General features: G+C 46.6%; 3 protein-coding genes across 12 annotated transcripts in view; 1 reads left to right on the plus strand and 2 right to left on the minus strand.

Annotated features, from left to right (window-relative positions):
* Positions 1-166: 166 nt before the first annotated feature.
* Positions 167-8087, minus strand: KCTD6 (potassium channel tetramerization domain containing 6). Of its 4 annotated transcripts, none has more exons than XM_058031851.1 (3): positions 8016-8087; positions 2773-2881; positions 167-1565 (listed from the first exon to the last, which is right to left on the minus strand). In XM_058031851.1, the coding sequence occupies exons 2-3, from the start codon at positions 2797-2799 to the stop codon at positions 879-881; spliced, it is 714 nt and encodes a 237-aa protein (XP_057887834.1). In that variant the 5' UTR covers positions 2800-2881; positions 8016-8087; the 3' UTR covers positions 167-878. The 4 variants fall into 4 exon arrangements, with proteins under 4 accessions (XP_057887834.1, XP_057887836.1, XP_057887837.1 ...); XM_058031853.1 differs by lacking the exon at positions 8016-8087 and adding an exon at positions 6676-7612; XM_058031854.1 differs by lacking the exon at positions 8016-8087 and adding an exon at positions 6516-6647.
* Positions 8088-8459: 372 nt separating this feature from the next.
* PDHB (pyruvate dehydrogenase E1 subunit beta) lies at positions 8460-13579 on the plus strand. Its single transcript, XM_058032317.1, has 9 exons — positions 8460-8597; positions 8728-8835; positions 8907-8969; positions 9053-9088; positions 9174-9459; positions 10340-10450; positions 11062-11153; positions 11691-11832; positions 12124-13579. Exons 1-9 carry the CDS (start codon positions 8460-8462, stop codon positions 12267-12269), a joined length of 1122 nt encoding a protein of 373 aa, XP_057888300.1. The 3' UTR covers positions 12270-13579.
* Positions 13380-22421, minus strand: part of PXK (PX domain containing serine/threonine kinase like) — a 33034-nt gene continuing 23992 nt past the window's right edge. Inside the window, exons 16-19 of one of the 7 annotated variants that reach the window (XM_058032314.1) lie at positions 21821-21890; positions 20906-20965; positions 17286-17367; positions 14337-14403 (exon numbers count right to left, since the gene is read on the minus strand). In XM_058032314.1, coding sequence (XP_057888297.1) covers positions 17312-17367; positions 20906-20965; positions 21821-21890 — 186 coding nt within the window. In that variant the 3' untranslated portion in view covers positions 14337-14403; positions 17286-17311. Of the gene's footprint in view, positions 14404-15272; positions 20969-21820; positions 21891-22421 lie in introns of those variants that run through there. The other 6 variants (XM_058032313.1, XM_058032316.1, XM_058032312.1 and 3 more) reach the window with 6 other exon arrangements.

Consider the following 22421-nt stretch of genomic DNA (forward strand, 5'->3'; position numbering starts at 1 on the left):
GAACAAGTTACATCATTAATGGAAGAATCCAGGGCCCTACCAGAATACCCCAACTACTCCACAGCACAAAAAATCAGGATTTGGGTGGGAGGTTTTTTGTTTGGTTGGGTTTGGTTTTTTTTAAGTATGAGAATTCTAAAAGACAAAAAGAAAATACAAAACAGTATTCTGTATTTCACATTTTTATTAGCTTCTTCTGGCAGGCATTACACTTGGGAATAATATTGCACCAGGCATTAAAAATATGAATTCTACCACAGGGACATTTTGCATTTAGAATCCAATATAAATATTTGTAATCATATTTCCATGGCTACAGATAATATTTGGTTGCTTGATTTATATGCATAGAAAGAAACAGTTGTCATAACTGTAAGAAACTGTACTTATCAAGTACTTTTAAAGGGTGGGATTTGTTTTCCTAGAATATTACAATACTGTTTATTGATTTAGAAACTAAATTAGTCTACACAATAGCAGCTTCTCCCTAAACTGCATTTTAAAATCTTTGTTTCTTGCTCCCAGTGTCATAGCATTAGATGGATTAGAAACCATTTAAACAAGAGGTAATTTTAGCACTTTGAGTCGAGTCAGAGAATTGTGTTAATGACACAAAATACCCTATTGTACTGATTCTTCGGACTCCCTCTTTCAAACAAAAAGGTGTCTTGACTGAACAGGCACATGCACGGTTTTTTTCTGAACTGGACAAAAGAACAGAGCTGCTAGAGAATGAAACTCCTCCAGTCCTCACTGATAAACAATAAATAGTCGTATAAAAAAAGCCCATATTGTTGCTTTAGTCAAAATCCAGACTCTCTTGGGTTCACTGTCCAATGAAGTTGCTAATCACTGAAGTGGCTCCTGTGGAGTCAGAATCAGTCATCTGTTTTCCGTGCCAGTCTGCAGAAAGTCCAGTTGTGCTCCACTGTGTTCTCATTGGCACGCTCGCTCATGTGGTGCACGCGGGTGTTCCTGATGGTGAAGCCCTGCTTGGTGATGTACTCCATGAGATGCACGCGCAGCGACACTTCCTGGTGGTAATCGCACGGCCCGAAGGTGAAGGACACCTGGCAGTCCCTGGTGTCCATCATGTGCTTGTTCCACTTGGTGAAGTGGTTTGAAATGCCTTCCAGCAGCGCGTGGACCTTGGTGGTGATGGTGAGCTGCGTGATGATCACAGCCACCGGGTTGGAGTACTTGGAAAGCTTGCGGGTGCTGGACAGCTCCACCACCTCCTCAAAGGTATCCACAGGATACAGCGGCTTGGGGTCATTGAGACACTGGATCAAGGGCTCAATCTGATAGAAGTCTGCTTCCTTCCGGAGCAGGTCAAACTCCTTGAAGTCCAGTGGCAAAGTGAGCTCTGAGGTCCTTAAAAAGTTAAGAACATAACGGAAAAGTGGTCCATCTCTGTCAATAAAGTAATTGCCCTGAGAGTCCCTGGCAGTGGGGAAGTCTCCCCTGAACATGGCCCCGAGCATTGAGTCAGGATATCTCGTTAGAGTTGTGAGGGAGGTCGTGTACATGTGTCCACCCACATTTAGCGTGACTGGATCAGTCATCTAGAAAGAGAGAAATTGCAGAGTTTATCAAGCCCCAACAAGAAGATTCGATCACCTTGCTGACACACAGAGCAAACACTGCTGGAAAACTGGGGGAATCACACTTCTCCTGTTCAGTGCCTCTAAGGGCTGCTCAAACCTGAACAAATCCAAGGCACCTAGCAACAAGGCACAACTGGCAACTTGACAGGATGATACTTAGCATGCAGAATGCACATTTCCACAATGCTTTAGAAATCTTAACAACTGAGCTACTGTCGCAGGATCAAGTTTAGCATTCGGGCACCAAGTTTTTTCCTATTCTACAGATGGGGAAATGAGAACAGAGAAATTTCCTGAAGAACAAGTTAGTCAGAATGAGGCCCAGCAATGTTCCTTACTTTCACAAGATGTCTCTCATTCTAGAACAAAACCAAAACCAAAAAAAAAAAGGAAAGAAAAAAATCAGCCAAACAAACGTTAAGCCTCTTTTTATCCCTCAAAAGAGGAAGACAATGCAGGTTTAAACATAGAACCAAGAGCTCACTATCAAAATAATCCACACTTTGGCTCAGAGGCTTCATTAAAACAGGCAAGGAGAAAAAGAACTTTCAGCTTTTAACTCCAAAAAGAAATATTTATTAACAAATTAGCGTGCTGCATAGAAGTGGAGAGCAGAGCACAAACCAGTCTGCATCAGATTCCAGATAGCACATGAGGAAGCAAGAGAGAAAGGAACATAAATCCCATCTGGCCATCAACTCTAACAACCAGGACTGCAGCCAGCCAGAGAAAAGAGACATATGCATGGCAGCAGAATGAGAAGGGGAGGAAAATAAGATGTGCTTGTCTAGTTTGAGACAAGGTTTACAAGGAAAAATATTTTTCTCGATAAATAAAATGACAGACGTCCTTAAAATAATAAGCAAAAAGCATAAACTATTTTCAGCTTTTGTGTTAGGGAAACGATAACAGTGAGCTCAAGGCATCAGTTCAGTCCTGGCTGATTGTGCCCAGCAAATGTGAACCTGGGCACTCCCCACAAAGTGCACAGGAGCTGTTCAGCACTCCAGGGAAGGTGTGCAAGCTGTGGTACAGCTGTTCTAACAGGCATAGTTTCCCTTCTCTCATGACTGAAGCTCTGGATCTGTGCAGGCAGATCTGGAAGGACTCTGGCTGCAAGAGCCTGGAAGCCCAGTTGTGGTGCACAGTGCACCCCTGCACTCACCATATATCCCCAGTCTCCATTATCCATCTGTTCACGTGCTTGAGCTGTGGGATTCCAAGTTTAACAGGAGGCTGCTGAAAGGATACACAATTCCTCTACTCTTATCTCCCTGCAGGAAAAAGCACACACAAACACAGAACAAAACATGGCAGACCGTCAGTACCTACAAGAACACCAAGGGGAATGCCTTCCAATCAAAGGCAGGCTCTCTGCCAGGAAAGCATTCAGCTACAAAGTCACATTAGCAGGAGAATCTGCAAACCCTCTTTTCCCTCCTTCTCCCATCACATTACCCACAGGTGCCTCTGGAGCACACACAGCCACTCCACCAGTTGCCTGAACATCCCAGGTTTCTTGAATAACAAGCAATGTGCCTCTGAGGGCAATACATGTTCACAAGCAACCTTTCACCTGGGAAACTGTGAGTACTTTGAAAGACAGATGTCATTTTCCCAATTTAAAAAGTTTATTTAGCCACCTCTGAGGTCACACATGTGATCTGTTAATATTAGTCAACATTCCCATGCTCCAGTTTCAAACTGCTCAGAAAAATAAATCAAGCATGAAAGTCAATGAACACTAAGAATAAAAAAACCCTCACTGCAGAATTAATAATTCAGTAGTGGAGAACTGCAACTGATAGCAAGAACATTAATCTACAGACAAAGAGTATGAAAGGACTTCCCAGACACCTACTCTCAAAAGCAATCTCTGTAGGGACAAGCCAGAGGACATCTAACATGCTGTCAACACACTCCAACAAAAGCAATTTGAGAAGAGATTCATGCTGTGACTTCCCAGAAGATGCTGAACTGTTGACTTGCATAACAAGGAGACTGTCCACAGGAGCACAAGGCAAATCCCCAGCCAGGCTGTGCAGCTCAAGAAGGGAGAAGTGAATGACCTCAGAGTGCAGTGTTGATGTGCCAAAGGTGGCCTGTCAACCTTGTCAAGCGATGGAAGGACAGGGAAGCCAGTCATCAGCCAGCCTTTATCCCTGCCCAGAGCTGCCTCTCTGCTAGAACTGCTGAAAATTTAGGTCAGCCTGTTTTAAGTAGGGTAGAGCTTCTCAGCTTTGTTTATTTTTACATCTTAAAAAGACCACACAGTTCCCAAGACTTCTGGTCCCATCCTCTTTACTAACAAACTTCAACACGCAGCCACCCAGCTAAAGGCAGCAGAGATTTAGCCAAGCCACAGCCCCACACTGCAGAACTGCTCAATGTTCACAGTTAATTCCCAACCAAAAAAGATACCTTGCCCTTCTCATGCCTAGGAAATGAGGTGGGTTTCATTCACCACAGAACAAGGCAGCACATCCCACCTCTCTGTGCCCTGCTGCCCTGCCCAAGTCCACAGCCTGGGCAAAACAGTGCCCAGCAGGTCCTGGGGACCCAGCAGCACAAGCACAGCCCCAGCTGCATCTCAGGTGGATTAAAGAGTAAAAAAACAAAATCAGTATATGAAAATAGTGAGGTCAGAACAACAGAAGACTAAGGAATACTAAGATACAGAACAAGTCATACCAGGATCCTATTTTTACAAATTAGAGACAGAGTATGCCTCAAGAGAGGACATTAAAGCACATCCCCCAGCAGCAGATAAACCTGGAACACCAGCTCTTTTGCCAACCTCTGTAATTATTTTTTTAAACTGCTCACAAATCAAGAACTCAATTCTTTCACGGTTTTGCTGTTTGGTTTTTTGTTTCATTTTGTTTCGGTTTTTTGGGGGGGTTGGATTTTTGTTTGTTTCTTTGTTGGGGGGGGGTGTTTGGTTTGGTTTTGGTTTTTGGGGTTTGTTTTTTTTTTAATTGTCACTCCAGTACAGTTTGTAAACTTTGAGCAATAGACCAGACCTTTTAAATTCTAGCACTTGAAGGTGTTATTCTGCTCAAGTACAAGATGAGGAAAACATGCAGAGGCATTAAAACCATATGAGACTGGTACAGATTTCTGACACTCACTCAAAAGTGAAATGATGCAGCGAGCCAGAAACCTCTCCAGTAATCATGACAGAAGAGATCTGCAGTCTTAATAAAATTAACTCAAATTAGACATCCAGAATATTTCGAAGGCAGAGATGTCCATCAGTTATTTTAACTAGGGAATATGATGCTATTTTGGTCAGCATGTAAGGCCAGTACAGATGAATCAAGACTTCATCAGGGAAAGAAAGAGATGACACTGCAAGCCAGTGCAAAGGCATGATTTAATCTTTGATCACAGCACTGCTGTGCAATACCAGAGTGAAAAATTTACAAGAGCAATTATCTGGAACAAACCTAACCCTAAACATAGAAGGGGCATGGAGAAATCTCTGTGACCTTTGTGTAAGGACCCAGAGCCACAAGGCACACACAGAGCTCCCTGGCAAACCAGTGCTGGAGCGAGTGCCACACAAAAGGAGATACCAGGAGCCCATCCTAAAAAGCCTGAGAGTGATCCCAACCCTTCACTACCTCCCTTGTCAGCCTGGGAGCTCTGAATTTACAGACAACTTCACAGGTGAGAGTAGCTTAGTTTGGGTACAGCCTGAGCTAAGAACTCACCAACCACACCACAGCAAGGCTGAGGATGGACACCCTTCATGACATGTGCCCTCTCAATGATGCTTTAAATCCTCCTGAACGGGACACAGTGATCACCAGGGGGTGGGCAGACACTCCATCCACCCCCAGCACAGGCAGCCTCAAGCCAGCTCTGTCCTTGTGTCACACACCAGTGGACTGCACGCAGGGACAAGCTTGCCAACACAGCCACTCCTGTCCAGACAGCAAATTACAGATGACACACAGCCATATCCCAAGGCAGCCTGCATTTGATAACCACAAAAGAATATTTAAAGTGAAATTCAGTCAGACAAATTGCTGACACAGTTCAGCCAAACGGGATGTCCCTCTCTGCTGGGAGCAGAAGTGCAGGGATGGTGTCAGACCACAGTCCTGCTGTGGTGACACTGCTGCGCCTGCAGGGAGGGGACACACAGCAGGGACACGGTCACTGGGGCTGCTGCCACAGCCCAGCACAGCCACAGCTGGAATGGCACAGTGAGAAGCAAGAAAAGCACTCAGGTCATCACTTTACACTCGACACACCAAACTGGATACCTGCATTTATAAAATGCTCGCTCTTATTTCATTTGTTATGACTCAGAGGATTACAGGGCTGTTTATCAGCAGCACCGCTGCAACAGGTAGTGCCACTAACTCCAGCAGGGCTTCTCCCAGAACACAGCTGCAAACCAGTTTGCAAGCTGAAATTCAAAGAAAGCATTTAAGAGTCAGATGAACGTCTGCACCTGTGAAAACACACACACAGACAGACACACAGACACACACTCAGGCCAGGGATGCCAGCAGCCCTGCCAGGCATTCATCCACACTGCTGGCACTACAGGCTCCCACCACTCCTGCAGAGAGCCCTGCAAAGGTGCAACGTGCAGTTACTCAAAGGAGGAGCAGAAATACACCAAGCTGTTGTAGGTCAAGAGGCACAGACCACCTGATTTGCTCTGAATGTTCCTCACCTAGTTTTTCAAAAAAGAATTAAGGGATTTACTTGTGGCAATAGTCTTTCATGGGCAGTTTGGTATCAATATTACAGCACAGACTGTTTAACATCAAGAGTTACCTTTGATTCCTATGTCAATAGAGAGATGGAAGGAATTCTAGCAGTGGCAACTTAAAAATGAAAAAGAGCAAGGTAAGACTCTGACATACACTTGGCATTTCAGCTACTCACCCCCTTTGTGAGCTCCCTGTCTCTCACACTTAGATCGCACAAGATGAGAAGGAACTCCATCCACCAGCACAGTTATGCTGTACAGGGACAACCTCTCTCTTCCCCAGCCAGTCAGAAAATTTGAAAGGCAAGTTCTTACTGTAAATTACTGGTGACTCACCTGAACTGACAAACACTGAGCAGCACCAGTGCTCACTGTTCTCCACCAAACTACAGTGAGCTGATGGTCTGCAGAGCACCCCTGAGTCCCAGCTCTGTGCCACCCTAACCAGGGGAGTGAGGAGGAGGAGGAGGAACGTTCTCAAAACAACCAGTTACCAAATCTTCTGGCAATTCAGCAGATCAGCTTCACTAAAGAAAGCACCTACTGCCTTCTACACATGTTAAGTTTATCATGACTAATGCAGTTTATTAGAAGTTAACTTAGCTTTTACTTTTCTTGGGTTGTTTTATACTAATACTCAGTCTTTACCTCAGGCAGGACGGAAAAACGCTCACACTAGCCACTCAACATTTTCACTCCTTTATGTTTAATTGCTTCACTATAAATTCCAAGCTCCTAAAGTTTCCATCCCTTCCCCAAGGAGCTCTATGACATCCTGTTTTAAGCCTGATTCCAAACCTGTATTTCAATTGCTTCTTGTTGGAAGAGCCCACATCCCAGTACAACTTTGGTCCTCCTATAAGAGACTCAAAGGAGGACTCTCACAGCCAGCCTGGTCCTGCTGAAGCAACCCAGGGCACTCAGCTTCCAGGACCTGTGATAATAACTGGGGTTTATCCACGTACTTTGCTTCTGTGATATTAGCCAGTGCTTTTCCATTGAGGAAACTGAACATGTCTCTGAACAGTTCTGGCAGCGGGCAGGTGTCAGACACACGGAGCATCCCTGCACACAGCTGGGGCTTGGCACACACACGGGACAGAAATCCCCCCGGAAAGCGCAGAGTGGGGTCCAGGGCTGCAGCAGGAGCCGGGAAGTGCCCGCTTCCATCCCAGAAGAGCCAACGAGACGGTGGTAGAAGAACTCTCCCCCGGATCACCGTGATTCAGCAAAGATGCTGGGATTAACCCTTGTGCTCTCTCCCCGCAAGTGACCCGCGAGCCCACGGCCTGACCCCCGCCCAGAACCGAGCCCCAGCTCTGCTCCTCTCCCGCTGGGGAAGCGGGACCCGCTCCCCTCCCGGTACCGAGCAAAGCCCCGGTCCGGAGCCTCCCTGCCAGGGCTCAGCGCCGACACCCACCGGGCATCACCCGCGCCCGACCGGGAACGGGACCCGTAACACCCCAGGTCCCATCCCCACGCCAACTCGGGGCCTCTGCTCTCGGTGCCCGGCCGGGCACGGCCCCGGGAGCCCGGCACGGCACCGGCACCTGCCCCGCTCCCGCTCCCGCCGTGACGCGCTGCCCTCCGCGGCCGCGGCCCCCGCCCCGCACCGCCCCCCGAGCCGGGGCAGTCCCGGGCCCGGCCCCGCGCCCCCCGCCCGCCCCGGCACTCACGGGCGCAGCTCTCGGCGCTGAGGCGGAGCCCGGCGGCAGCAGCGGCGGCGGGGACCGTGCCCGAGCCCGGAGCGGAGCCGCCGGCGCGGGCGGGGACGGCGCGGGGGAGTGTCCCGGCGGGCCCCGCCCCGGCGGTCGGTGACGGGGCGGGGCGGACGGGCGCGGCCGGGACGCGCGTTCCCGCCGCCCAGGGGCCGCCCGGCGGTTCCGGCCCGTGCCCGCGGGCGCGTCCCCGCGGGGCTGCGCGCGCCCGGCCGGGGCCGCGGGCGGGGCGTTCGGGCGCGCGCCACGCGCGGCCCCGCGGGGGTCCCCGCACGGCCCCGGTGCCGGAAGTGGCGCAAGAAGGCCGCGCGCTCCTCGCCGCCGCCCGCGCGCCGCGGAACCTCTCGCGAGAGCCGCGGGGAGGCGGGGCCGGGCGGCCCAGGGCGAGAGGACACGGGCAAGATGGCGGCGGCTGCGGCGGCCCTGCGGCACCTGGCGCTGGGCGCCCGCCTCGCCCCGCACGGCAGCGGCGCCCGGACCCCGCTCCAGCGGCTCCAGCAGCGCAGGGGCCTCCGCCTGTCCGCGCCCGCCGCCATACAGGTAGCGGGGAGGGCTGCCCCCTCAGGGAAGGGTCCGGCCCCGGGCGGGCGGGCGTTGAGGTGACTGCGCCGCCGGGCTGAGGTGACTGAGGAGCCGGTCCCCGCTCAGCCCGCCCGCCGCTGTCTCGCAGGTGACGGTGCGGGACGCGCTGAACCAGGCGCTGGATGAGGAGCTGGAGCGGGACGAGCGCGTCTTCCTGCTGGGCGAGGAGGTGGCACAGTACGATGGCGCCTACAAGGTATGCGGGAGACGCTGGCGGCCCGGGAAGGGGCTTCAGGCGGGCTCTGACTCCTTGCTCCTACCCTGCAGATCTCCAGGGGTCTCTGGAAGAAGTACGGGGACAAAAGGGTGATCGACACCCCGATATCTGAGGTGAGGCTGCCTTCTCTCCTACCCTGGTGATCCCTCCATTAGCTGCTCCCTGGTCCTTATCCCTTCGTTTCCTTCTCTTTCAGATGGGCTTTGCAGGAATCGCTGTCGGTGCTGCTATGGTTTGTACATTTGCATTCCTCTACTTCTGGTTTTAAAAATTGAACCGTTTTTATGTCAAAACCCACATTTCAATACACTTAATAGGCAGGGTTGAGACCGGTGTGCGAATTCATGACGTTCAACTTCTCGATGCAAGCGATCGATCAGGTGATCAACTCTGCTGCCAAGACGTGCTACATGTCCGCCGGCTCCATCCCCGTGCCCATCGTGTTCCGCGGCCCCAACGGCGCCTCGGCGGGCGTGGCCGCGCAGCACTCGCAGTGCTTCGCCGCCTGGTACGGCCACTGCCCCGGCCTCAAAGTCGTCAGCCCCTGGAGCTCCGAGGATGCCAAAGGGCTGCTGAAAGCATCCATCCGGGATGACAATCCAGGTGGGCACGAGCAGCTCATAGCAGTACCTCCCACTGGAGGAATGGCTGGTTTTACCCACAAAACAAAGATTGGTTAAACCCTGGAGCACTCAAGGTTGGTTTACTGCAGTTTTAGGGTTTGTAAAAGGACACAGAGGGATTTGTGCTTTTATCTTTCACTCTGAGGAGAGGCTGGCACAGCCCAGGGCTGGGTGAAGGGATGTTGGCTGTGTCTGGTTTGGTGAGCACTCTGAGCATGCAGAAAGGCTTCTGTAAAAGAGCTGAAATAATCCTGAACCTTTTCACTATGTGATGGGAAATAATACCTGATTTTTCCTTACTAGCTGCCATGCTAACAGCAGACTGATTTTGTGCTGCTGCCAGGTGCACTGTTTTAGTGCTAGCTTGGTATCAGCCAGGAAACCTGAGAGTATTTACAAATCTGTCATAAAGGGGTTAAAAAGGGTGAAGATGAGTTAGGAGAATTATTATATTACATTACATTCCTGCATTTATGGTGCCTATGTAACTCAATTTTATAGATCATGAAATTCAAATTATAAATTCAGAATGTCCTTATTCAAGAGCAGGGCAACCTTTGACTTTATTTTTTCACAAACAGTAATTAAAAATATGAGACCTTTCTAAAACTAGTGATTGTACAGTCATGTACCAAAAGTAAAATGGCTCACCTCATTTCAGAGTAGTTGTAGAAGTTTTTTAAATAATTCATTATTGAAGTAAAAACTTAGATTTACTTTTTTTTTAATTCCTTCTGCAAACAGTCCTCACTCTCTTGTTGCCTGGGTGGGTTTGCTGTCTTGAGCTGCAGGACTGTTAATGGTCAGTGGAGGCCTGTGCCTGCAGCTGTGCACACTAACCCAAGTATGTTTCCTTCTAGTTGTGGTGCTGGAAAGTGAATTACTCTATGGTGTTCCCTTTGAAATGTCTGAACAGGCACAGTCAAAGGAGTTTGTTGTTCCCATTGGGAAAGCTAAAATAGAAAAGCAAGGTAAGCTGAGAATGCATTTGTTTCCTTATTAATTGACATCCTTTGAGACTTTTCTTAACCACTCATCTATTCAGGGTACAAAGAAGTATTTCAAATGTTAAGTATTCAAATGTTCTTTTATCCACTGTTGTGGTTTCATATTCTGTTGCCCTTACAAGGAAATATTACCTGATTGTCCATATCTCAGCTTAAACCATACCCTTCTAAAGGATTCCATAAAGGATTTGTTCTGTAGTACAGATTGGGCAGGTGATGGCTGAAACAGCTTTTTCCTCACCTAAGTATGTGACTTTGGTCAAAAATGCAAAAAGAGATCACTGTAGTGTTTCTGCCCACTTTTTCATAATTTACCTCTGAATTATATGAATATTTGAATAGGATAATCTGAAAACTATATTAAATACCTCTCCAGTTCCCTGGATTCAAGGGCAAAATTTGTGTCTTAACATGGTCCTTCCTCTCTTCATACTATGCCTGGGCTCGGTATTTCAAATAAATCTAAGAACCTAAAATTTACAAGTGAATCCTAATGCTACCTTGCAAGGAGCCTGAAGTCTGGAAAAAAGCTTTAAATCTCAAGAGGTTTTTTCTTACTCTTGTTTTTGTTCTAGGAACTCATGTTACATTAGTGGCACACTCGAGACCTGTTGGCCATTGTTTGGAAGCAGCTGCTGTACTTTCTAAAGAAGGTGTAGAGTGTGAGGTGAGTGAGGTTTGGATTACTTTTCTCTTTCTCTAAAGTAGGGGAAAAAGTAGCATCTACTTGTTCAAGTTCTGCAAAACTTCACTGTATTACCTACAACAGTCTTAATACTTGCAAGTGCCCTAACAGCACGTGCTGTTCATGTTTCTGAGTCAGAAATTAATTATTAAGTCTTGTCTTTGGAGTCAGAACAGCTTGAAGTGCTGAGGGGCCCTGTACCTGTACCCAAGCAGTGGTGGGTCACAGGCTCAGGGCACAGCTCACAGGGCACAGGCTCAGGGCACAACTCACAGCCCTCAGGGCACAGCTCTCAGGCTCAGGGCACAGGCTCAGGGCACACACTCAGGGCACAGCTCTCAGGGCACAGGCTCAGGGCACAGCTCCCAGGCTCAGGGCACACACTCAGGGCACAGGCTCAGGGCACAGCTCCCAGGCTCAGGGCACTGCCAGGCTCAGGGCACAGCTCTCAGGGCACACACTCAGGGCACAGCTCCCAGGCTCAGGGCACTGCCAGGCTCACCCTCTCCCTTTCCCCAGGTGATAAACCTGCGAACCATTCGGCCGATGGACATGGAGACGGTGGAAGCCAGCGTGGTCAAGACAAACCATCTGGTCACTGTAGAAGGAGGTTGGCCCCAGTTTGGAGTTGGAGCTGAAATCTGTGCCAGGATCATGGAAGGTACTGAGTTTCACAGCACACTGATCTCATTCCCTACTCTAAATCCTGATTGTTCTTGATGAAGCCGGGCAAAAGCAGAGTTAGAGTTACATCAGAGGAGTGGAGCTCCTGGAGATTTTCACGGGGTGGGTGACCAAACCCCAGAGTGCATGAACACAAACAAGCCAGAACACTGCTTTCTGGAATATTAGAGCTACAGGAACAAAATTGTTTATAAATAGAGTAAGATTCAGAAATTGAATCAAGATAAAAGCATAGTACTTGGCAACCTGACACTGTCTTCTGTTTCAGGGCCTGCCTTTAACTACCTGGATGCTCCAGCTGTGCGTGTCACCGGTGCTGATGTCCCCATGCCTTATGCAAAAATCTTAGAGGATAACAGCATACCTCAAGTGAAGGATATAGTATTTGCAGTGAAAAAAACTTTGAATATATAAGTTGTAAATAGATGTTTTAAAATCCTGCTCTACAAGGCATTCTTGGTGTTGGGCATGTTGTATGCATAATTACTGTTGTATAAGCTCCATGATCTTTTGTACAGTGGGGAAAGTATAGTGACCTCCCAAAATATTTATATGGGGTTACCCCCCCAAGCCACACTTTCTGTCTGCAACCATGTGGTAATGCTTGTTTGTTCAACAGTACAGCTGGGTCAGTGCTGCTGTTTGTGGAGAAACCCTGTTGTAAACTCAGCATGAGGGGAAATCCTCTGCTTTTCTTGGCTTGTAAGTGCCAGAGGAGCTGTGTTGAAGCTGCTGCAGCAGTGAGTGAGGGCAGAGCTGCAGAGGGCAGGAGCAGGCCTTGAATGCTGCACAGCTGCAGGAGCCTGTGGTTGCAGGGCTCATTGGAGAGCAATGATCAGGCTGATCACTGGAGCCCAGCCCTCAGTGCAGCAGAGGCTGTGGCAGCCCAGGGCTGGGTTAGGAGATGCTGGCTGTGTCTGCTTTGAAGAGCACTCTGCACTTGCAGAAAGGCTTCTGTACAAGAGCTCAAATAAAGATCCTGAACCTTTCCACGATGTGAGGGGAAACAATACCTGATTTTTCTTTACTACCTGCCACATAACAGTGATTAAAAAAATGCCCAGATGCTTTGCTTTTACTATTCAAGTTTTTTGTGGTTTCTTTTTTTTTTTTTTTTTAACTCCTCACCTGGGCTGACAGCAGCACACTCTTCCTGTAGCTCTTGCAATGCAAAATGAGTTTATTCAGCTGCACTGAGCCCAAGCAGCAGGTCTGTGGAGTGTGTATGAAGAGCTGGGACACATTCAGAGCAGCCTTTGGAGATCCCAGGGAGCTCTGCCAGGCCTCCCTCAGCAGCTCCTGATACAGAGGGAAAGCTGCCTGGAGGGGCCTGTGCAGCAGGGGCTGCTCTGCCCCCCGGGTAAATGGGGGCAGAGGATCTTCTGTAAGGCAGAAGAGTGGGGTCCTGTTTCTGCAGAGCCAGGAACACTCCCCAGGGTATTTCCTTTAGCAGGATGCTGCTCAGTTCTTGGGAGGTCTGGCTTGGAGGTTGAATCCCACTGGAACATACCCACCACATGCTGCTGAAGGAATTCCATTAACATTTTAATAAAAATGAATATCACAGGTTACATGAAACTTTGTACAGACATTCTCTGCATAGTAACAAACACTGATGTACTTGAATTTAAAAAAATGGATTATCTATAATCCTTTAAAGTGCAATTTGTTTAAGGTTTTAAATCAAAAAGGATCTTGCAATAAAGTTTAAATGATAGAATTAACTTGAAGTAACTTTTCATTTAATTAAATCAACATTAACATCCCAGTGCCCTATAACCTCACACTTCAACTGCTTCCTCATTTAAAAACACTTTCTCCTAGAGTTGCAGGTAGGATGTCCATTTAAACAAGCTTCATGAGACAGCATTTTAACTCCACCAGAAAAACATGGTGGGAATAAGATTTAATTCTCCAGTTCCCTCACCTGTGCAGTATGTTTCAAGGGTTGGATTATGTAAAACAAATTGTTGACTCCATGCAGCAAGAATTAAGATGAGTTACAAGTGCGTGAAAAGAGTTGAAAAACTGAGCAGACTAAAACTACATTCCTGTAATTTGAAAAATGGGGTGGAATGGAGCTAGGAAAAATGCATTAATTTACCATCATCATGGTCATTCCTATTTCAGATTTCTTGTTCAGCTACAGAGGAGTTGCTGTTCCCCTGAAGCTGTAGCTGGAGAACCCAGTTCCTGCAGCCAAGTAAAGACCGGAGTGCTCATCCCAGCGGGGCACAGCAGCCCGGGCAGGCAGTGCTGGAACCGGGCAGAGGGGAGCTGCAGTGCTCAGTGCTGCTCAGGAGGGGACAGGGAATTGAATCCTGCCGTGACCCGCGGCCTCAGCTGATCCTGGGGGCGCTGTGGTCGCACGTCTGTGTTTTCTTCAGGGTTCCTTTCTGGAAGTTCTGGATGGAGCTGAGCAGGGCTCCTCGGCTGGCGCTGACCTCGGGCCGGGCCGGGGGCGGCTCCGCGCTCCCCTCTGAGCCCGGGGGCGGAGCTGCTGGCGGCGGGGGCGGCGGCGGCGGGGCTGGCGGGATGGACGGTGCTCCTGAGACATTCGGGAGAGAAGGTGGAGTTTGGTTATGCCAGGCAGGTCCTGCCCCAGGGGCTGCGTGGCTGGACTTGCTCAGTCCTGCACTAGTCCCGTCATCCCTCGAATGCCAGTGAGTGTGAAGAACAGAACAGATGGAAAAATGCCAAAGTGATCCAGTCCCTCTATCTGCAGGTGAGATGTCATGGCATCTGAGATACCTCTGAAATGAAGCCTGAAGGGCCTCAGGACTCAGATGCAAAACGTGACTCAGGTGTGATCTTGCGCCAAGGAAAACAGGGATCACTGAATGGGACTTCCCAGGTTCAGCTTCTCCTGCTTGTCCCTAGTGAGGCTGTTCATGTTCTGTGGGACATGAACAGCAACAAGGACTGGAAGCAAATTTTAATTCCTGTTCTTACTTACATAGCTCACTTTACAATCCTATGAATGAAGAACCACATCCCTGTAGTATCTGTGATGACCATTTCGCCTGGCCAGATTATACTTAATTTTTAGAGTACTAACTGCAGATAGAGTTTTCTGGAAGTGTTTTACACTTCCAAAGTTCTGTTTGACTTTGTCCAAATATGTTGTAACACATGGTTGTTTTGACAGACTGAATGAATCACAACACTGTCACACGCACCTCCAGCCTGCCTCTCCTGTTGCCACCTTTGTACTCTGTCCCTGCCACATCCACTTTCTGCTTCTCATCCAACCTCAGCCTGCACATCCTGACTCCCTGGGGAGCCAGAGCCCACAGTGGAACGTGCAGCTGCTCCAGCAGTGGGGGCCTGCAGGGAGCTGTTCCTGGCACTTCATGGATTCCCTCATTCACCCCAGGCATTCTCCCAACACCCTGATCTTGTGCAGCCCTGCTGCTACACCAGTCAAATAACAATGGGCCATCCTGTCTCATGTTCTGGAAGGAGCAGGGACATAAAGATTAATATCCTGGTACTGCTCAGCAGCGAATTTGAACTCTAATCTAGATCATGAGTTGTGCCATAGGAAGACTGAAGAGACAAATGGCACCTAGTAACACTTGCTTCCAGTAGCTCTGACCTACAAAGAGGAATATACTGGTAAATGGCAAGAGCTGTGATACTGGGCAAGGAAAACAACATGAAGGCAACCAAGAGACTGTTGTCCCTGAAGTGAACAAATATCAAGTAGAAGTGAGCAAATATCAAGTAATTATGTAACATTATGCCACTCAGACTCAAAAGGGATTTGATGAAGGATAAAGCTCAACTACAGAAAAAAAAGCAGACAAAAGTTCTCTGTGCTCCATTTGTCTGTCAATTCCTCATCAACAATTGTTTTTAGGCTAACAAGTAAAGTAAAAACAGAACTGCTGTTATTAAAACAAGCAGTTATACTAGATGAAAGACATAATTCAAAACTCCTTCATTTTCTATTGGTACCAATCTTTGAAGAAAGACTTTTCCCATATGAGAGCAAGCTCAAAATGCAGAGTATTCACATAAAGCATCCAGTTTTGGCAGTGTACATTAATGTGTGCTGTGACTGTAGCACTTCCAGCTCTGCAGGAGAAATTCTCATTGGCACAAAAGCCTTCTGTAAAAACAAAGCATTGAAGTACACATTGAGCTCATCTTCACTGTCTTCCCTTCCAGAGGAAATACTCGAGTCCTAATAGAAACGCCAGAGATCAACTGAAACAATTTAACCTGCCTGTTGTATGTGAATCAACTGCTTTCTGAGGTAACCAAAACTTCACAGGATGACAGCACAAGCTGAAATAAATTACATACTGGGGCCTTCTAACTTCTGCAAATCTGCTTTTTACACTTGCCAAAGATGTGCATCAATTTACTGTTAGAAATACTGACTAAACATTCCCAGCATTAGAGTCCTGTTTCTCTTGTGGATGGATGCCAGGAAAGAAAAACTTGGCACTTGTCCAAAGGAAGAATAAGACCAAGAGCAGTCCAAGAACTCATTTAGTGGTTGAAGTGGTCAGAGCAGGACTGGTGCACCAACCTTCCTCCAAACAGATCATGCAAACTGCTGTGAAAGCACCAAGAGCAGCTCATCACAAAAGAAATGCATCAAAGAGATGCAAGAACTGCAGAGAACAAAGACAAGATTTTTGTCTGGAATTGCAAGGTGAGGCTGAAAGAGACTATGCAAGGAGTTGTACAAGATGCAATAGGGAATGACCACAAAAGCAGTGGCCAGGGAATACAAATACAGTGGTAATGTGGTGAAAGAAGGCACATGTTCAACACACAGAGGGCAAAAAAGACACAAAATGCTTGGATCACTAAGTATTAGTAGGCCAATATTCCACATGCTATCTTCAAATTTTGGTCTGGTTATTTTACAAGAGTAGAAAAGACAGGGATGTAGGGGCAGAGATCACCTTTCTTCCTGGAAATCTGTTAAATTCCTCAGGACTCACTATTATTGAAATTGAGCTGCAGTTGAACTCTTGGGAGACTGCTAACAGAAAACTGCACCTCACACTTGAGCTCTGCTGTGAGACATAAATACACTCAGGGTTCAGAATGACATCTGGCTAGCTATGAGCCTTACATATTGAACCTGTTAATTAAGAAATCTTCAAAAATCTTCAAATCCATTCACTTCAGTCAGGTAACCAACACCAAGCTGCCCTTCCCTCCTTGACACGAATGGTGCAAAAGATATCTGAGTTCATACACATGCATTCATACACATTTACATCTACAGAGGAAATTGTTCTGCCCTACAGTGAAATCTTTTCCTGTATTTACTAGAAAAAACATTTGAAACAAGTGCTTAGCCATCACCAGGCCTTTCCACTACATACATTGAAGGATGTTGCCTGCAAACACACATTTTATTCATTCATGCAGTTGTAAGAATAAAACACTCAAACAAGAACTTACCAAGGGTTTTTACAGGGACATTTTTGTTAAAAGAGTGTGTTAAAAGGAATAGGAAGTAAATCAGATGCTGTAAACTTGATGCCTGAATTGAAACAAAAACTTAATTATGAATTTAAAGTGACAGCAATTGTGCAAACAGCATTAAAAACTTGGCTGAGAATGGAATGTGAACAAAGAAAATAATTTTAGTGATAGTTTTTAAAGATGCTGTATTTCATTAAAATAATCTGTAAGAACATTCAGATTTTTTTCTTCTATTCCCTCCCAATACTAAGCAACTTCAAGATTTGCATCCAACTTTCCCATTCAGAAACAGAGCATCTTTAAAGAGATAAATCAGCATTAGCTTACTTTTCCGAAAATTCACGTTCAAAATGATGCATGCTCTATTGAAGACAGCAGAGAAAGAGAGAGGACACAAGTTAATCATCCAGTTCTCATGTCAAAGTAGGAAAAACAGACACTGTTAGCTGAAAAGTTAGTACAGAAGTCAATACATTCTTACTCACTGACAAATATGAGGACAGCAGATTGACTATTTCATATTACATTTACAATACTTCACTCAATTCTGAAAAATGAACAACAATTTTCCATGCTCTAAGCATTATTATACCTGATAACAAATACAACATCCATGCTTTCAGTTGCACATGCCATAATTCAAGCTCCACAGGATTAAAGTGCATTTAGAGAGATTTAGAAAGAAATCTGCAGGAAGATTGGCCACAGAAGACGAAATCCATTCAGTTCAAGAAACACTTCCTGCTGTATCAACACCTGTATTCACACTTGTGGTCAGAGACACCCAGGAAAAGCACTTCCTAAAGCATTCCACCTGTTTTACAGGAAGGTGAGGGGCAGGAAAGATGCACCATAAGGGTGCCAATGAAACACGTCATACTGAAGGATTCAGAACAACTGGCACAGAAAAAGATTGTTAAGTACAATTCTTTCACTGTTCCTGCAGGTAAGTCCAGAGAAGCAAAAGTGACACCCTCTAAATTTGTCTCTGTTGAAAGAGATCTTGCTGTATCTTATGGGCTTATTTGATTTAGAAAATATTCAATGAAATTTTAAATAACCCATACCACACTGTTCTGCAGCCCTTCTGATCCTAGCCACTGCTCACAGCCACAAAGAAAATGAACAGATTTTCACAGCAGGAGCAAAGAATTGGGGGGGGAAAAAAAGAACCACAGCAGGAGAATGTCAGAAACACAGGATGTTACATTAGAGTCACTTGCATGATCTAACAATGTATTGCAAATGTTCTTCAGCCAAGAACCTGCAGCACCACCAGCCCAGAACATTCTCACCAGTGAGAACAGCCCATGAGAGCCAACATCTCCAGAGGCACCTTTCCCCTCACGCTCTCAGCCCTGCAGCTGCCATCACACAGCAGAAGCCAACCATGGTTTCATTCCTGGCTTCCACCCACTCTCCCAAGCTCTCTGCTGCAAGCCAAGCCTCTCAATGCCTTTGTGCAGAGACAAAGAACCTCTCAACACATGAGAAACCCCTGCAGGAGGTTCCTTCCCCAGGGTTCCTTCCCCAGGGCAGGCCAGCCTGGAGCCCTTCCCCTGTGGTCAGTGTCTCTCTCTTCACACACCACACCATGCATGAACAGTTACAGGCCAGGATGGGAGCAAAGCTTCTCTTGAGGGCACTTTTCCTCACCAGCCTTAGTTTTGTCATGGTATTGTATCAGCAGGATGCTTTGAGAGGCCCCAGTTCCAACACAGCCATTCCAAACCAGACAGAGAGACAGACAGACTGAAAGCCTCAATGCCTTTTTGAGAATCATCTCATCACACTGACACCCACAAGCAGTTTTGGTACAGAGGTAAATATCCTTAGTAATACAAGGAAATCAGAAGAGAGAAATGCAAGCTGCAGATGCATCACTTGTCACAAACAAAATCCTACCATGGGACCAGTGTGTCTCTCCTCATGGCAGTAAAAGCAGACTTGCCTAGAACAGCTAAAACTACAACACTGCTGGTGAAAAAAAATCTAGTTTTCTCTCAGAATTAATATCTGAAATTTCTTCTATGAATTCTACTCACAAAAGCATTCCTGAAAATGTGACACTTGGCTTTACACCTCATAAACAGCGCCCAGCCATCAGCTCACTAAAGCAAGCCCCCGTGTGAGGACAAGCAGGGCCACCAGCACCTTGTCACACAGGGGTGACCCCCACAAGTCACCAGGAGCACACTGGCACAAGATGACCAACAAACACACTGTGACAATATGCTCTGAACCGAGACAAGTTTTGAGCACAAACCTGCGCTATTTTGACCCATATCTGCACATAAACCTGCATCCCATGCTTAAAACTTGAGAAAGCTTTCAACCAAGTTCCAGCAAGTCTGAGTCAGAACATAACTAAACAGTAGTTTTATAGGGGAAAAATGCTTTCTAAACATCTGTCCATTTTGGAGCCACATTTCAGCTACTTCCTTATGGAAGCCCTGGCAGAACTGGCAACAAATTCTCCAGACCACAGTCAGTGCAATAGCAGTGTCACTGTGCAACACAGTAACAGTCATTATCTTGCTTAAGCTAACTGGGAAGTTAGTTCCTACAATACACACTTCCCATGCCCTCAACTTGAAGGAGAAATTACTAATTTGAGTTTCAGCATGACTGATTTGAATTACATCACACAGACTGCAGTGTCCTTTGAAAGACTATCCACAGCAAAGACAAATTTGATTGCATTGCTTTGGTTAATGAGTTGTGCTGTGGAGAAAGTTCCTGGGACTAGAAATCCTATGGCAGGAGTCACCATAAAAAATGGTGACTTCCTCTCTGGAAATGCATTCTGTTAACATCTTTTGTAATTTATATTGGCCAGTGCTCCTCTTCCAGTCATTCAGACTGAAGCATATCCACTACTGCTCAATATTCAGATTTGTAATTAAACTTTCAGAGCATTTCTATTGCCCACTCAAGCAGATTCCCACTTCCCACCCCTGTCTTAAACATTAGCAAAACTCTCTGCACAGAAAGTGCAAACTGAAAAACAGAACTGTCCAAAAATAATAAAGATACTATTTTTAACCCAAATCAGTCTTGTTTCTAGATTTGTTTCTACAAACTCTACTGGGTTATCAATGGAGTGTAGCAGAACTGAGGAGATTTATGAAGCTTAAGTCACTGAATTTGTCACACCTAAAATTCCTGAAAATAAATCACAGCAGTACAGGAACAAAAAGAACAAAGAAACATGGGATGAACAAAGCAGTATTTCAGAGTCAGCAGACCATTAACACCAGAACAACTGCATGCTGCACCATGAGGCCCAGAAAATGCCTGGAAATTTGCAATGTGGGTAGGCCTGGAGTAACACAGACTTCAAAGCAAGCAGGTCCACCCTGGGTAAATCATATCATGTGTATCTCAGAAAGGTTATAGTTACAAAAAGGTTCTCTGCCACCCTCAAAAGAGAGCACAAGCCCACACTCAGGCTGCCACAAGGTAACTGACATCTCCGTGTTCCATCCTTGAAAACCATCATCTGATCATCCTTGGGAATAACACCACCACTGAGGGCAGAGGGGAGTAAAAAACAACATAAAAAAGATAAAAACTGTAATGATTGTTGAACATACCTGCTGTGGAGGGCGGAGTGGGGGATGATGGAGATGTTAAAGGAGAACTGGCCCCAGAGCCTGCTGAATAAAACAACAGTCAGGTAACTACAGCTGTGGCATGGCAGCTCAACACAGACAAGGCAGAGTGCTGGGAGCAGGCCAAGTTTATTGACTGAAAATCCAGTCCTGCTTCCACACCTTGGGAAATGCACCCACCCATAGCAACAGTGGCTCTACAGTGCAGAGTATGAGAGAAGCCCCAAAGGCATGGGAAATGCACTCAGCATTTCTGCTGCTTAGGCTGTTGGATACAGCACACAAATTCTGTTCACCTTAAGAGCTGTGCCAGTGCATGGGTGGCACCCCATCACCCTAAGAGAGGATTTTCAGTCAGTGCTGTACTCCACAACAAGCTGCTTTTGGACACATTTTAGCCAAGCAAATCAACTCTGGTAATCTGTTTGTTCCATAGTACCAACCACACCTTTTAACTAAATGAAAATTTGTCAAAGGCTCTGTTGTTTTGAAATTTGGCACTGAACCAGCAATTTAGCACATCATTTTCTCGTTCATCTTAACACCTTACTGTGTAACACAGATCACCAGAGAGTCTCCCTGAAGACTGCATTATTTGATGGCCCAAGTAATGGATGTCATTGTTATTCAGCTCAAATATCAAACAGAATGAAGAGACTGATCATTTTTTTGAGGAATGGGGCACAGAAGAGAGGAGACATTACTTTAAATTTGGCAACTGAAAATATAACATCAACAATATTTTTAAGCCCTCCATTTACTTATTATTAAATACCCAAAACAGTGGTACCAGACTTTGTAAAGTGTTGGTAATCCCAAATCTTTCAGACAGAAGATGACAGGAACAACAGAAAAACTGTCACAGCTGTGTAGGAGCAAATTCCCCTCTGTAGTTACCTGAGTTATTTGAGTTGCTGTATTTGGCTGAGTGTTCTTCCCCACTTTCATTGGCAGAACGTTTTGACTTCTACAAAAGGGAGCAGAGGAAATGGAAGTTAGGAATGAATAATCACTTTCTATGAAAGGTAAGGACTGAACTGACACACGGATCTGTAACAGCCCCCCACAGTCTCACACAATGCCTTTCAATGCTCAGCATCCCCTCCCCACAGCCAGCACACACTGATGTGGTTACAGCAGCTGCAAGGCTGCCCTGAGCTCAGACATCTCCAGCCAGGCCCAGGGAGCTGCAGTGCCCTCTGACCACAAGGGAAAGGAAGGAAACTGGCACACACACCCCTCCCAGGAAAGAAGAGGAACACAGACAGTGCTGCAGGCTCCAACCCCTCCCCAGGAGTGGGACAGAGCAGAGCAGCTCCTCTGGGTCTGAGCTGCTGACCAGGACTGGTTTGTTCAGCAGCCTCAAACAGGCTGCACCAATAAGCAAATCCGCTACCACTGTAATTTAAACATTTTAGTAAATCTATTCCTTAGCTAAAGAAGTGAAAACAACCAGGAAGTAGTGCAGAAAAACACAGGAAGGAGTAGAGTCATGTAC

Source organism: Melospiza georgiana, chromosome 11, assembly GCF_028018845.1.
Source record: "Melospiza georgiana isolate bMelGeo1 chromosome 11, bMelGeo1.pri, whole genome shotgun sequence".
Classification (NCBI taxonomy): domain Eukaryota; kingdom Metazoa; phylum Chordata; class Aves; order Passeriformes; family Passerellidae; genus Melospiza; species Melospiza georgiana.